Genomic DNA, 15,638 nt, shown 5'->3' with positions numbered 1-15,638 from the left:
AAAAAATTCTCTCATTAGAATATTTTAATAGATCATATGTTTGTCAATTTTTTCTATATTTACTAAACATATATTCACTTATCAAAACTTTATCTATAATTTTAAAAAAGTAAGATTGAAATAATATACATGTAACAAAAAAAAAACCGAAAACCCGACAAAACTGAACCAATCCAAACCGATATAATTGGTTTGGTTTGGTTTTGATAAAAATCGAATCAACCCGGTCCATGTACACCCCTAGTTGTTACACATCGTTTCATAATATTATTATAACATACTGTATCGTGTGATGAATATAATGTTTGGATGGATTGTATCATTTGTTGTTGTTTCATGATATCACACAGTAGCAATATGAAGAATAAACTTACAATATTATAAAGAAAAATTATAATATGGGGTAAATTGATAATATAAAAAGGTAGGGTAAATGATAAAATAAAATTATTTAATAATAAGGAAGGGTGAGATGAGAGAAAAAGACAAGATAACGATGCAACCTCACCAAATCAATCGTTACATAAAGTGACATATTTCGTCATTACGTAACGACGGATTTAACGATACGATATAATAAAATTTAAGTAACAACCAAAACAAACATCGTATTTAAAGTAACAATGTGATACAATACAATAAGTAACAACCGTCCAAACAAGCTGTTAGGCTTAGGCCTTTCCGTTTTCTTTAATATAATTATATTTGACAAACCATGTATTAATAGAAATTAAATAACTTTATTTTTGGTTACATTTTTTGTCGAATTTTACCCTTGTTAGGAAAATATCTTCTTCTTTTTTCTTGACCTCAAACGGAGCTCAAACTTGTAAGTAACTTTAGACCAAAGTTAAAGATTGACGGATAAAATAAGGACCTTTTTTCGTGTAATTTGAACATATTAAGTTCACTCATTTTAAATTGAAGCTCAAGGACAAATACAACATAATTTTCTCACATCAAGGATATAAATAAATTATTGAAATTTGGTCTTTACACGTTAATTATAGTGCACGAAATACATGTGTTATGTGTATTTTGTCACAAAAATAATTTTGGAAAAATAACATTGTATAGCTCATGTAAAATAATAGTCGAAAAAATATATAAAATTTTATATTTTATATATATATATATATATATTCTGTAAGTTATATACAAAAAATATACAAATTTTATATACTTTTTGGCTATCGTACTTTTTGCGTTATTTCAGTAATACATAGGCGTTTGTTTGTGGAAAACTTAAGAATAATTGTATTATTTCAGTTTTTGCCTCGCAAAAAACAAATTCTCATTTTAGACTCTTTAATTTCCGTGACAAAAATAATTGTTTTGCGTTATTTCAGTTCCGGACTCTACAAAGGGGGCATTTCTACAAAATTTCCAACAATTAAACACCTCTTTTGGAAACTCGCGAGTTACGTAATTATTCCTTATGCGCAAATATAGAAAGTTGTAATTATGTAAATATCTAAATTGGAAAATTTAAACTCTCTCAAAGGCTTAAAAATAGTAAAAACATAAAAATAGTACTAAAAGATTCGAATATGCACAAAAGAATTCTTGTCCCTATTGTCAAATCTATAAATAGCTTCAATAATCGAAATGTTTAATCATCCAAAAAAAAACAAGAAATTAAGTTTCTCACTTAAAAAACCCTTAAGAAAATTCAGCTTTGAAGGAATTAAATCAGAATAGAATTTTCCTTCCATTACAGCAAAGAAATAAAGGTAAATATTTTCTTATTATACATGCAATGAATTAGCCTTCAAATGCAATTTGATTAAATCTTGATAAATCTTCCTTACATTTCTACAAGGGACTGATTATCAGTGACGGAATTAGAAATTTTAATAAAAGAATTTCGACAAATGAAACAATTATTAAACCTGGAATTCAAATTCAGTAACCGAGTAAGATGTTTGAATAAATTTTACCGATATTCTAAAAACTTTTTCATAGTATAATTTTTTCGATAAAGTAAATTCACTTAAATCCCTTTTGAATCATATATGAAATGATATTTTTGCATCATTCTTCAATGAACTTCTGCAATTATAATTCCTATCCTCCTTTTGACATAAAAATTTTTAGATTTTTTTCTTGACTTTCTTATATCACAAATAATCAAAAAATACTAATAAATTGACTATGCATTTTTTTCTTTTTCTAAATTTCTTTTTATATTATTATATTTCAGGAAGGAAATTCAAGAAAAGAGACAAGAACCCAGAAAAAGAACGATAAAAATTTATCTGCACCGAACATTTACATCATGAAAACCGTCACCGTTACAATATTCATATTTTTTTGCATCAATATTTTCTCAAATATTGAAGCCACAAGTAGACTTCCAAATGAAAAATTGGTGGTGGTAAAAAACAACCACACAAATTACCTTACCATTCGATGTTTTTCTTTTGATGACAGTTTTCCATTAAATCATTTGATGTCAAATCAAGAATTCAGTTTCAAAGTAAATATTAGAAGAGTTTTTCCTACTGCTACAATGTTCAATTGCTCCACAAATATGGGAACTTTTGTGGCATTTCGATCAGATTATCAATGTGTTACAGATCCAGAACCTTGTCAATGGATGTTTGATGAGAATTTTACATATCTATACAGTTCAAAGGATAAAGAATGGGTACTTAACGAGTATAATCCGAATTACGAGTCTCTTAAACGAGGAGGAGTCATGAAAGGGTATTATGTTAACTAATCGTATACAGAAAATGGCCGATCTGAAGCACCGGCAAATCTAAGACGGATTCTGTCGAAAAACAAAGGAGATACAAGATATTAACACGATTCATCATGTGACGACCTACATCAACGGGTGAAGACAAACAATCCAGTATTAGAATGCCACGTGGTAAAATATCTTAACTGAAAGTTGGTTAAGAGTTCAAGTACCAGGTGTATTAGTTATGTATTTTAAGGTAGGTATAATTATTTAAATTTAGTGTCAGAATTACTTAAGAGTTTAGACAAATAGGTGAAATTAGGGAGGAAATGATATTTTATATCCGCTTACAATTTGAATAGAATAAAATGACTTTACAAGAATTTTCTATGTTTTATTTACAAATGCAATTCTATATTAATACAAATGAGCACCAAATTCCCTTCCCCCCTCCCCCCCAAAAAAAAAGAAAAAAAAAGGCCCTTGGTCCCGAAATTTTTTTTCTCAATATCCTATACTTTTTCTGTTTTAATTTACGTTATATTATTTACTTATTAATCCGCTCTAAAAAGATTGACATATTTTTATAATTTTAACTTCTTTACCATTAACAAAAAGCTACTATGATGCCCAAAATCATAAAATCCTAAGTTCTTATTATTTTAAATTTTGTATTAATTTAAATTATGTCACATAAATTAAGATGGAGGGACTATTATTTACGTTAAAATATCATGGTATAGCCAGTTTTTACACTGGTCAATGAAAAATAGCCACTATTTTGCTGCAATAGGGACCGGTCCAGTATAATATACGGGAGTTCTGGTGCATTTGTGTACGAACTCCAGCATATTATGCTGGACCGGTACACTTTGCTAACTCCTGTAAAATTTGCGGGAGACTGGAGCACCAGTGCTCCAAACTCCAGTATATTATACTGGACAATTATACTTGCTGGAATTCCAGTAAAATTTGCGGGAGTTCCAGCATAATTATGCTTGAACTCCCGTAAAATTTGCGGGAATTCCAGCATAGTTATCCTGGAACTCCCGTAAGCATACTTATGTTGGAACTCCCGTAAAATTTACGGGTGTATTTTTTCGGATTTTGAACAGTATTTTCGCTCAGATTTAAAGTGGCTAAATTTCGATAACTTTTGAAACTTGGCTATTTTTCAACGACCAGTGATAAATCTCGCTATTTTTAAATTTATCGCACTATTTACTTGTCACTATTAAAAGGGCAGTTTAGGCCCAGGCACAAATGACAATAGACAAAAAAATGACAACCAATTCCTTTTCTTTATCTTCCTCATCTTCTCTCTTTTCCTCAGCTCTACTTCCTCCCGCCGGCGGTAACCTTCGCCGTCTCTTCCACTTCCGGCAGCCACTCACTATCACCGCCGCCGGCGCCACTTCTTTTTCAGTGGCATTTCCAAAGAAAAAGCACTGGAAACAAGGTGAATATCCTGGTTTTACTGAACAAACTGGGTCCCATAACAAGAAAAGAACACCTATTAAGAATATTAAGAAAAAATTGGACAGAAAAAATAATGCTACAGCTTGGGTTAATACTGTTACTGAAGCTCTCTCTTATCATATTGATAAAAAACAATGGCTTCAAGCGCTTCAGGTTAGTTCTTGCTACTATCCCTTTCATTTCTTGATTTTACTTTTTTCTATATCCTTGTTAAATTTTGTGAATATCTTCCCCCCCCCCCCCCCCGCAAAAAAAAAAAACCTTTTTTCTCTTAAACCCCTGCATATCCTCTACCCCCCTCATTTTTTTAAGCAATTGATTGTGTATATTTGATTTTTGAAGACATGTTACTAGTCAATTTATCGTAAAGATACTTTTTTTTATTCTTTTAATTGAGAAATAAAGTAAGCTAAAACCAGTTTATAGGTGCAATATTACATGATTATTGATGCTAAAATGGAACAATGGCTATGAAAGTTCCGGCCCTGGTTTATAGATTTGTGAGATTGGGCATCTCTGAGCGGAGTGGAGTTCTTGCTTGTGTGGTTGCGGGGTTGTCTTTGTTTGAGCGCATCAGAGCCCGTTAGTGGAGTTGGTCCAAAAGCTGAAGTGGCCCAATTTCAGTAACGACCAGCATTTTCCGCACACTCAATTAATGACCAACTACAGCCATCGGACAAACTAGTCAAACCACCACTACTCACGGCGGGTGGCACCCAATTGTGGGCTGATGGCCAGTCTCATCGTGTAGACCTGAATTAAGAAGGTCGGAAGTTTTCTTAAAAGACCTATAATATCTTCAAAACATAATGCATTTGATCTTGTTATCCTCTCCATTGCTTAATGCAGTTACCTAGCTTCATTCTAGCTACATCTAGCTTCCAGTCATGCCCCTATATTATTATTATTATTATTATTATTATTATTATTATTATTATTATTATTATTATTATTATTATTATTATTTTTATTATTATTATGAGTTCTATCTGTAGTCTGCCGTCTTAACATAGCCAAGAAAAGACTTCCCTAAGCTCCTAATTTTAGCAAATATCCAGTTTTCTCATTACCTTCTGCATCCACCTTGGCGAAATTCAGAACCATTTTCTGTGTGGAACATTAATGGATATCTTATTTTTCTTTTATCTAATAACTTATCCGTGAATAATGAGATGCTTTCCAGCCTATATACTTTCCAAAACTGGAGTAATCGCTTCATTTAGGACCACCCTGAGTACCTTAAGCTCTTTGTTTGGAGAATTTTCACTATCAAATAAATTAAACCAGGAAAGTATCACTTTTCTGAGTTTTCAAAGTATTTACCTTGCATTTTTTGCACACATGAGTTCTCCTCGCACCCCGTATCCGCGAAAAGCGCAGAGGTAAATGGAAGGGTACCTGTTTTCTTTTTCTTTTCGAGGTAAATTTATTGCACCTCATTGATTTTTAGGCTTGAATTCCAACATCTCTTGCATTGTAACTCTTTGGTACTTCTATTGCTGGTGTTTTGCCAATTGGATGTTTCAATATAGTTGCTTTTTTGCGTCTAGGTATTTAAAATGTTAAAGGAACAACCCTTTTATCAATTGAAAGAAAGTACGTACATGAAGCTTCTTGTTCTTCTTGGGAAATGCGGGCAGCCAGGGCAAGCACAGCAACTTTTTGACACAATGATTGAAGAGGGATTGGAACCCACTACAGAATTCTATACAGCCTTGGTTGGTGCTTACTGTAGAAGCAACATAATTGACAAGGCATTTACTATTCTTCACCGGATGATCGAGCTCCCTCATTGTCAGCCAGATGTTTATACATACAGTATATTAATTAAGGCATGTGTGGATGCATCCCGATTTGATCTGGTTGAGTCTCTTTATGAACAAATGGCTGAACGTTCCGTAGTTCCTAACACTGTCACTCAAAATATAGTCTTGAGTGGTTACGGGAGGGCAGGGAAATATGAAGAAATGGAGAAAGTGCTTTCAGGAATGCTTGAGAGCATGAGCAGCAGACCTGATATATGGACAATGAACACTATTCTGAGCTTATTTGGCAACAAGGGGCAGATTGAAATGATGGAAAAATGGTATGAAAAATTTCGTAGTTTTGGTATTGATCCAGAGACGCGAACATTTAATATCCTTATTGGTGCTTATGGGAAGAAAAGGATGTATGATAAGATGTCATCGGTGATGGAGTACATGCGTAAACTCTCATTTCCATGGACAACATCAACTTACAACAATGTCATCGAGGCGTTTTCAGATATAGGTGATGCAAAGCATATGGAGTACACATTTGATCAAATGCGTACTGAAGGCGTGAGAGCTGACACCAAGACATTTTGCTGTCTCATTAGAGGATATGCAAATGCAGACCTTTTTCCTAAGGTGATCAACACTGTCCAATTAGCAGGGAAGTTGGAGATCCCTGAAAACACTTCTTTTTTCAATTCTGTTATTTATGCTTGTGCAAAGGCAGAGGACTTAGTGGAGATGGAGAGAGTTTTCAAGCGAATGAAAGATAAGCAGTGCCGACCAGATGACACAACTTACTCTGTTATGGTTGATGCATATAGGAAGGAAGGTATGACAGACAAAATCTATGATTTGGAGCAAGAAAAGCAGATGATGTCTGCCTCAAAGTTCAATGACAGTGTTAGTGGTGACGAGAAGCAAGAGTTAATGCCTACTTGAAAACTGAATATGCAATTTAATTTGACAATGCATTAGAGCGCCAAAGCTACATCATTAGTGGTTTTCTACTGAGCTGTAGAGTGATAAAATTACTCAGCTGTCGCCTTGTCAGTTAGTTTACGAAGAGTTGGAACCTAAGCCATGAATGGAAAACTGTTACCGTATCAGCGTAACCTCAATATAGTGTCATGTGGTATTTGCCATGTTTGTTCTCTGACTTAGTATCAGTAGTCTTGTTTTCCAAGCTAGCTCTTTATTATGTCAAGAATGCTGCATTTGAAGCTCCAAGCTGGTTGTGCTGTTCTGTACTTTTTGGTTGTTGCTTTTTATCGTTCAAATACCAATTCAGCATTTTCCTATTTTTGTTATATGAAGGATTATCGGAAACAGCCTTTCTGCCCTTCTACAGTAGATGTAAAGGTTGCGTATATCCTACCCTCTCCATACCACACTTGTGGGAATGCACTGGGTGGTGGTGGTGGTGGTTGTTGTTATATGATGGATTCATAGTGCTAGTTACCCTCTTCACTTTTCTTTTATTTGGGAAACATCTAGTTATTTTGGTAATGCACGTATTTGGTGGATTTGCATGTCTAAGCCTCCACACAAAATCCTCTAACATAGAGAAAGCTACAAGCAAATAAAAACAAAAGTACAACAACACAAAGTAGGGTCTAGGGTGGGTAATGAGTACGCAGACCTTACCCCTACCTCGATGGGCATAGAAGCTATTTCCGATAGACCCTCGGCTCAGGAAGACAGAAATAAAATAAGAAAAGACAATTCATTAGTAACTTTAACAGAAACCGTAGAAATAGTAAGAGAAGCATAAAAATCAAAAGATAAATGACATGCAATAACAGTAACCAGTATCTAAGGCCCGAGGCTAAGATAAACAGAAAGGATAGTGTGGACTCAACATAAACCGCAAGCCATCTAAGATCAACCCTATCCAACCCCGCCGCACCCCGGATATGAAGTAGGGAAAGCTTTACTACCACCTAGCCTACAACCTTAATGCTTGACCTCCAGACCTTCCTATAAAAACAAAAGTACAGTTCGGGGAATACAGTGGCAGTTTCTGTAGCATAAAATTTGCCATCCACTGGTTCTTCTGGTACTTAGATTCTCATTTCTCCGCAAGGATCGTACAAAATGACATGTCATTTCTCTGTTAGAAGAATTAACAGAGGTCAAGAAACCTTCTGGTGTCTCACTACCAGATATTTGCAGATGGACTATGGCAAAGCAAAAAATAGAGGGAGATAATGTATAAAGAGAGCTTGTGGAGTTCCAATTGAAATCTGATTTTGTCATCTGTTAAAGAAAATACCAAAATAAGTCATTGGCTTTCTACATGCCCATGAACAAACTCGGTGCAAGGATAGTAAATAGAAATGTCATATGTTGAAATCTGAGTCTTAATATCGATGTACACCTTAATTATTTCATCTAGTCGAGTACATACATTCCCCACCAACATAGATATTTAGTAACTTTATTGGCAGAGTTACTCGGTATGTACTACTGAAATTTGGCTCACTTGATTGTGTGTGACCATTTGGAGGCCTTTGTTTCTAACTTGCAAAGCACAACCATTATTCTCTCATGACAGACACTTGAACTTTAGCCATGCGTGGACGTTTCTAGTACTACAACAATAAATCTAGTAAAATCTCACAAGTGAAGTCTAAAGAAGTGCAAGGAGACCTTATCCCGGTAGAGGTTGTTTCTAGAAGAAACTCTGCAAATTCAATAGCAGAGTTGGCTCATGGAATGCAAGTGATTATAGAACTCAGTGCTTAGAACTTAGTGGCAAAACCAAGACCTCTACAGATAAAAATCTTTTTTTATCAAAAAGGTCAACCCTGTCTATAAAAACATAACAAAAGCAAAGACTTTAACATCTCAATCCATGATTTTCCATTATCCTCAAACTTTACCCAAGAAACTTGGAACAATATTTCTAAAACCACATAAAAAAATAATAAGATATAAAAATAAAAAAGAACAAGAAAAAAGTGAAACAAAAGCCAACAAGCTAGAGTAAGCACAACCACTCAAGGCGTGAAACACGATTATATTCCAATTAAGCTTGTGGCTTTTCCCACTTGAGAGGCTTGACTACTTCCCATGTGAAGTCAGGATCATCTCTGCCAAAATGTCCATAAGCAGCAGTCTTCAAGAATCGGCCGTTGCCACCCCTCAATAGATCGAGGTTAATGGAGATCATCCCGGGCCTGAAATCAAAGTTCTCCTTGACAATGTTGAGAATTTCCTTATCAGGGATTTTCCCAGTTCCATAAGTGTCGACAAAGACAGACAAAGGTTCAGGCACACCAATGGCGTATGAAACCTGAACAATGCATCTCCTAGCAAGACCATTGGCAACAATGCTCTTTGCCGCTTGCCTCACAATATAGGCTCCACTTCTGTCAACCTTGGTAGGGTCCTTCCCTGAGAAAGCACCACCTCCATGAGCACCCCACCCACCGTAAGTGTCGATGATGATCTTACGGCCAGTGAGACCAGCATCACCATGAGGTCCACCGATGACAAAACGGCCCGAAGGGTTGAGGTGGAAAATGGTCTTCTCATCAAGATACTTCTCAGGGATCACAGGCTTGATGACATGCTCTTTGAGATCACGAGCAATTTCATCATTTGTGACAGTCTCGTCATGTTGAGTGGAGATTAAAACAGTGTGAACGCGTAATGGAACCATCGCACCATTGTCATTGTGGTACTCAACAGTCACTTGGGTTTTACCATCAGGTCTAAGCCAAGCACAGGTACCGTTCTTGCGAACCTCAGTAAGGCGAGCTCCGAGTTTAGTAGCAAGAACATGGCTAAGAGGCATCAACTCAGGCGTCTCATCAGTGGCATAGCCAAACATGTGACCCTGGTCACCTGCACCAATCTCCTCGGGTCGCTTAGTCAAATGACCATGAACACCTTGAGCAATATCAGGGCTCTGCTGCTCAATGTTGACAAGGACCTTGCAATTGTCAGCATCCAAACCCACATCAGCAGACACAAATCCAATTTCCCGGCAAGTGTCACGTACAATCTTCTCGTAATCAATAGTGGCCTTGGTGGTGATCTCACCAAAGACCATAACCAAGTTGGTCTTGGTGCAAGTCTCGCAAGCAACTTTGCTCTCAGGGTCCTGAGCTAAACAGGCATCAAGCACTGCATCTGAGACTTGGTCACAGAGCTTGTCGGGATGTCCCTCATTGACTGATTCAGATGTGAACAAGAAAGTCTCCATTGCTCTAAATCTGCATTGACAAATTGAATGACATCAGCAACTATGGCAAAAGACCATGGAAGTACTCTATATGTGAATGAAGAGACAGACATTAAAGTAAGATTAGCAAAGAACAATATGAGGGTGCTTCAACAATGTAACCTTTATGGTTTGAGACAAATTACTCAATTTTACATCTTATGAGTACTTTAGCATGCACAGATAAAGGTGTATCAATAAAAAGCAAAAGAAAAGAGTAGTCTTTCTAAAAAACCCAACATATAACCCGTTAATACTCATGCAGCTACTCTTGAACTCAAGTTATATAGCATCTCAAGCAATATATGTATATAGAAGATCAAAAATTACGTCGAAATCAGTATACATATATCTAAAAAGCTACAAAAAAATGCTGTCTTCTGACACACAACACATACGTCTTCGTTCTTAATTGGCCTAAAATATTAACAATACAGATTTCACATTAGCACCACTAAATTGGCAGAAAATGGAGGAAAATTGCAGATATAGAAAACAAACCAAAACCCACTAAGAATGATATAATTCAGATCTACTTTTTTTAAATGAACTGGGTCGAGTTAAAAAATGTAAACTTGAAGCCATAACTAGTAGACATCCTATAAAACTAGAGCAACACAGTGAAATTAGCATGGCTTTTACATAAGAAATGACACAAAGAGATGAAAAGATTGAGCTAAAGCAGCATATTGAGACATCAAAATCGCATCTTTAACTCAAACTGTCACAAAACGGTAGCTATAATTGAGATCTACTTTCACAAAAAAGAACTTGGGCGAATTTTAAAAAATGCAATCTTGAATCCATAATTAGCAGACATTCTCATAAAATTAGAGCACACACATAAAAATTAGCATGGCCTTTGCATAAAAATGAAACACACGTGTGGAAAATTTGAGCTAAAACAGCACTGTTTTGTCATCAAAATTACATCTTTGACTTAAATTCAACACATACAAAGTCAGATCTACTGAAAACAACTACAATACTTGAACAATACCAAGACAGATCCAGTATTTACAATTTACGGTTTGAAATTTCAGCTCCTTTAAATTATTATATTTTAATTTAATAATTTATACATATTAAAGAATTTCTTAAGAAAAATACAAAATCACTAAGTTTGCCGAACGGAACCAACAAATTCACAATAAATGATACATATATACAGAGAAAGAGAGAGATTGACCTTAGGTGGGGCAGTAGAAAGTAGTGTAAGGGCGAGGAGGAAGTGAAATGGAGGAGGAGATTATATAGGAAGAATTGAGTGTGTCCCTTTTCTCATAATTAGGGCTAGATTCATTTTGGGATTTTTTTTGGTAGGTGAGGGAATTTAATCAACGGCTTAGGATTAATCTAAGTTATCGAGAGAACCGTTGGATGAGCCAGTTGAGTATTAAGGAATTTAGCATATAAGGCCGTCGGTGGATCTGATAGAACCGACGCGGCTTTGTCCCACCGCACCACTAACTCCGGTTCGGTCCACTCGTTTTCTTCTTTATATAATATATTTATTTATATAATATATTCCTATTCCTATTCCTATTTTTGGAAGATAGCATGTAAATAATGTTCGCTCTATTCATTTTTTGTTGTCCACTATATTAAAAATATAGCTTCACTTTGCTCGTTCATTTTAACAAATCAAGAGAAAGATAATTTTTTTTATTGTTTTACCCTCATCATTAATTATTTATTTATAAAATTATTTATCAAGACTTTTTACAATACTATCATTATTAGGGGTTATATCTTAAAATATATACTATAATTACTTATTTATTAAGGGACGTGAAAAATTTAAAGTGGATAAGTAGGGAGTAATTTAAGAAGAAAATGAGGAATTAGAGAGGGGAAAAAAAGCATTCGTCAAAATAAAAAAAATCATTTAAATGAAACTCTTTTCTTTTTTCTTTGTGTGATGAAGTAGGGGAATAGATGAATTATTATGATTACAAAATATTAATTTATATCAATCTCATCAACAAAAATAAGAGCAAGTTGCTTTTGGTCAGTCCGGTAAGAATCTTAGTAGATATAAACACATAATTTTAAAAATATAATGAGTTTAATGTTAAAAATCTAATAATTAAGTTGAGCTCATAAAATTTAAATCATGCATCCGCGCTTATGATTGGGAAATATGATGTGAATATTCTTTATGTTTACGTCTGCAGTCTCTTTCTCGTAGACGTTCATTATTCAACTTAACGTTAAATTAAACCAAATATTAAGAAGATTATACTTTAATCCCACAGAAAAGAAAAGGACAATTACCAAGTTACATTTTAAATTGCTCATGTAATAAACTTATAATATTTCTGCTGAAGAATACCGCCGTGCACACGAGGACACAACCATATGTTCCTTTTTAATTTCGAAATAATATTAACCATTCATTAATTAGCCATTGTGATTTAATAATTAATGATGATATTAACTTTGTCGATTTCCTCCCTTTTTCACGTGCATGTAAAGGGAGAAATAAATCAAATAACCATTACATAAGCCAATTATGCAAGTGCTTATATTAGTACATAATAATCTGAAGATATTTACATGTTTATTTTATTTCAAAATGTACTATTTTTTGGGACCCCCATTTGTTTTAAAATACATGGTTTGAAATAAAATACTACCATAATTATCGGACATCACTATTGAAAACAAATTTGGGTCGAGATATTTACAAGATAATAACAGGCAAATTTGATACAAATGACAACTAATTTATTATAATAGATTAAACTACATTAGTAGTGCAATAAATCTTTAAATTATAAGTGCATATAACTTAAATTTGTTGTAGTATACATTTGATTTTGTTGATCTAATTTGATGAGTTTGTCTCATATAAATAAATCTTTACTCGCTGTTTTTTTCTTGTTTTGCTTCTAACGAAATGATTGAATTAAAACTATAACAATTTTGTATATATTTAGCTATCATTCTAGGAAATATTACGATTCTTTTTGCTCATCATTTTGTATATATATATATATATATATTCCAAAAAATATCTTGTATATTCAGATTTGGTAGGTAGAAATAGGTTTATTATATAGCAAATGTAGCGGACACAAAGTCATCAAGTTAAAACATCATTTTCACTTTGATATTGCCAAGTACTAACCCTACTCCAACCCCCACCAAATTCAAAGCCAACAACCACCAACTAACTTAAAACCCGTTTGGCCATAGATTTTAACAAAATAAATTTAGATTTTATTTGGCAAACATATGTTTGGTCATAAATTTTCCCTATATTTTAGCAAAATCCCAAATTCGTTAGTTTTTGGACCAAAATCTTTACAAACACTAAGGCCCGTTTGACCATGAGTTTTGCCAAAATAAATTTGGGATTTATTTTCAAAACTCATGTTTGGCCATAAATTTTGTCCACATTTTGGCAAAATCCCAAATCCCAAACTTCAAAACTTGGGAATTATATACATGTTTTTCCAAAATAAAGTTGGGAAATATGTTTTGAAAACGTATGTCCAAACACATTTTCATCTTCAAACCAAACTTCACTCAAATCAGATTTTTCAAAATAAATTTGGAATCTATGGCCAAACGCTTGCTAATAATATACATGTTTTTCAAAATAAATTTGAAAAATATGTTTTGAAAACGTGTGTCCAAACACAATTTCATCTTCAACCCAAACTTCATCCAAATTAGATTTTTCTAAACAAATTTGGGAATCTATATTCTGCATGTGGCTTAATACCATTTTGTTAGTGCTTCACTTCTAGTAGATTTTGACTCTTAATTTTTTATTTTTTATTTTTTGTACCATCAATATATAAAACTTAAATTCGATGCAATAATTTCTATATTCTACTAGAGAAGCATCTATATTGGTAACTTAATAAAAATAATTACTAACTTGCTATCACATGTAAATCTACACTATTAGTATAAAATCTTTGCATTTCAGTGTATAGAATTTTTTCCTTCCTCATATCTGTACTAGTTTCAATTCGTTCCTGACAAAACAAGACTCATATATATCCTCTTTGATTTTGTTAACGTTGGATGCCATTAAATTGAGGTTGGAAATAAAAAAGGCTGCATTTAACTTGAACGACTACCAAGTGAATGTCATTTTCACATAAATCATAATACTAGTAAGGTTACTACTGGTTTTTTGTCTCTTCTCAAAAGTAAAAAAATACTATCTTACATAAACACATTTTATACCAAGGAATATGAATTGCATATCAAGTGAAGTTGCCCACATATAATTTTCTACTTGTGAAAAGGACTGAACTATTATTTCTCCTTTTTATGTTAGCATGAGGAGCAGAATAGTTTGTTGATCTTCCTGGGCGTCGCTGACATTAGGCAGTCCAACTGTCTATTGTGCGTAAATGAACCCTACAATTATTACCAGATATTAGGAAAACAAGGATTAGTCAAGTAACTTCTATTGTTCCAACTATAGAATGATAAGAACAGAAGAATAATATGGCTATCTGATGTAAATATCAGAGACAACTGTTTTGCAGGCTAAAACACAGTCACTTAACATTAAGTGCAAGTGAATCCAACACATAGGAAAGGTTGTTAATGAACAAGATGTCATAATATGCGGAAATCATATAACAACAGGATTTCAGTAAATAATAAAATAAACTATAATTTAGGAATCGAGTTGTGATGAAAACACTTGTAGATCATGAAGCACATTAGTTGCAAGTCTCATAATTAGCTCAACAGTATTTTGCACTATAGACATAGCTGAACACTAAAATAATCATATTGACAAAAGGTTATATAAAAGAGTTCTGCAGGGTTAGTATAATACCTCCAAATAGTTTTAGCAAATAACCTGTGTCAAGCGTCAAATAATTCCATGAATACCAAAGAGACTATACTGTAGTCCAATTGCACTGCAAGGATAAAAATTTGTCAGAAAGCTCTTTTGCATGATCTTAGATATAATGAAAATACCATAGATCCAAAAAGAGAAATATTTTTTTCAAGCAATACACATGCCAATTAGTCTATGCCGAATCGAAAATATAGTCCGTTGGAAAGATCTACCAGACCAACATGGAAAAGTTGATGACACCACTATGCCTTGCTGACAAAGACACATACCTTATCCCTTATTATATCCTCTTTGGTAAGAGTTGTAACAACTGCATTTAGGTGAAAGATAAGAGATGTTATATATTAGTTATGAAAAAAACTAAGAAAGATAAAATAAAAATCAACAGTCAAATGAACCACTCTAAGTAGCCTTTATCCTCTCATCTGATTCACATAGCCCAAGTACATAAGACTTTTACATATGATCAACAGAATCTAAAGCACAAAACTCCTTAAAGTAGCTCTCTGGAACACTAAATGTGCATATCTTAAGATCTAGAAGAGTATCACTTTAATGTGTAGTTAAAACATTATGCCTAAGAAGAAATTGACTAACCAGGTGTACACTCTATTTTGAAAACAACGTAAGTAGCGCAGATGTAAA

The 15,638-nt window shown here is 33.8% G+C and overlaps 2 protein-coding genes across 2 annotated transcripts; one reads left to right on the top strand and one right to left on the bottom strand.

Annotated features, from left to right (window-relative positions):
* The first annotated feature begins 3,942 nt into the window (after positions 1 to 3,942).
* On the top strand, positions 3,943 to 7,223 carry LOC104223224 (pentatricopeptide repeat-containing protein At3g06430, chloroplastic). Its single transcript, XM_009774608.2, has 2 exons — positions 3,943 to 4,321; positions 5,719 to 7,223. The coding sequence occupies exons 1-2, from the start codon at positions 3,953 to 3,955 to the stop codon at positions 6,862 to 6,864; spliced, it is 1,515 nt and encodes a 504-aa protein (XP_009772910.1). The 5' UTR covers positions 3,943 to 3,952; the 3' UTR covers positions 6,865 to 7,223.
* A 1,540-nt stretch (positions 7,224 to 8,763) lies between these two features.
* Positions 8,764 to 11,403, bottom strand: LOC104223225 (S-adenosylmethionine synthase 2). Its single transcript, XM_009774609.2, has 2 exons — positions 11,343 to 11,403; positions 8,764 to 10,145 (listed from the first exon to the last, which is right to left on the bottom strand). The coding sequence occupies exon 2, from the start codon at positions 10,133 to 10,135 to the stop codon at positions 8,954 to 8,956; it is 1,182 nt and encodes a 393-aa protein (XP_009772911.1). The 5' UTR covers positions 10,136 to 10,145; positions 11,343 to 11,403; the 3' UTR covers positions 8,764 to 8,953.
* Between the last annotated feature and the right edge of the window lie 4,235 nt (positions 11,404 to 15,638).

This window comes from Nicotiana sylvestris, chromosome 10, assembly GCF_000393655.2.
Source record: "Nicotiana sylvestris chromosome 10, ASM39365v2, whole genome shotgun sequence".
Taxonomy (NCBI): domain Eukaryota; kingdom Viridiplantae; phylum Streptophyta; class Magnoliopsida; order Solanales; family Solanaceae; genus Nicotiana; species Nicotiana sylvestris.
Note: the sequence above shows the minus strand (reverse complement) of the source record. Positions and strands in the feature narration are given on the sequence as shown.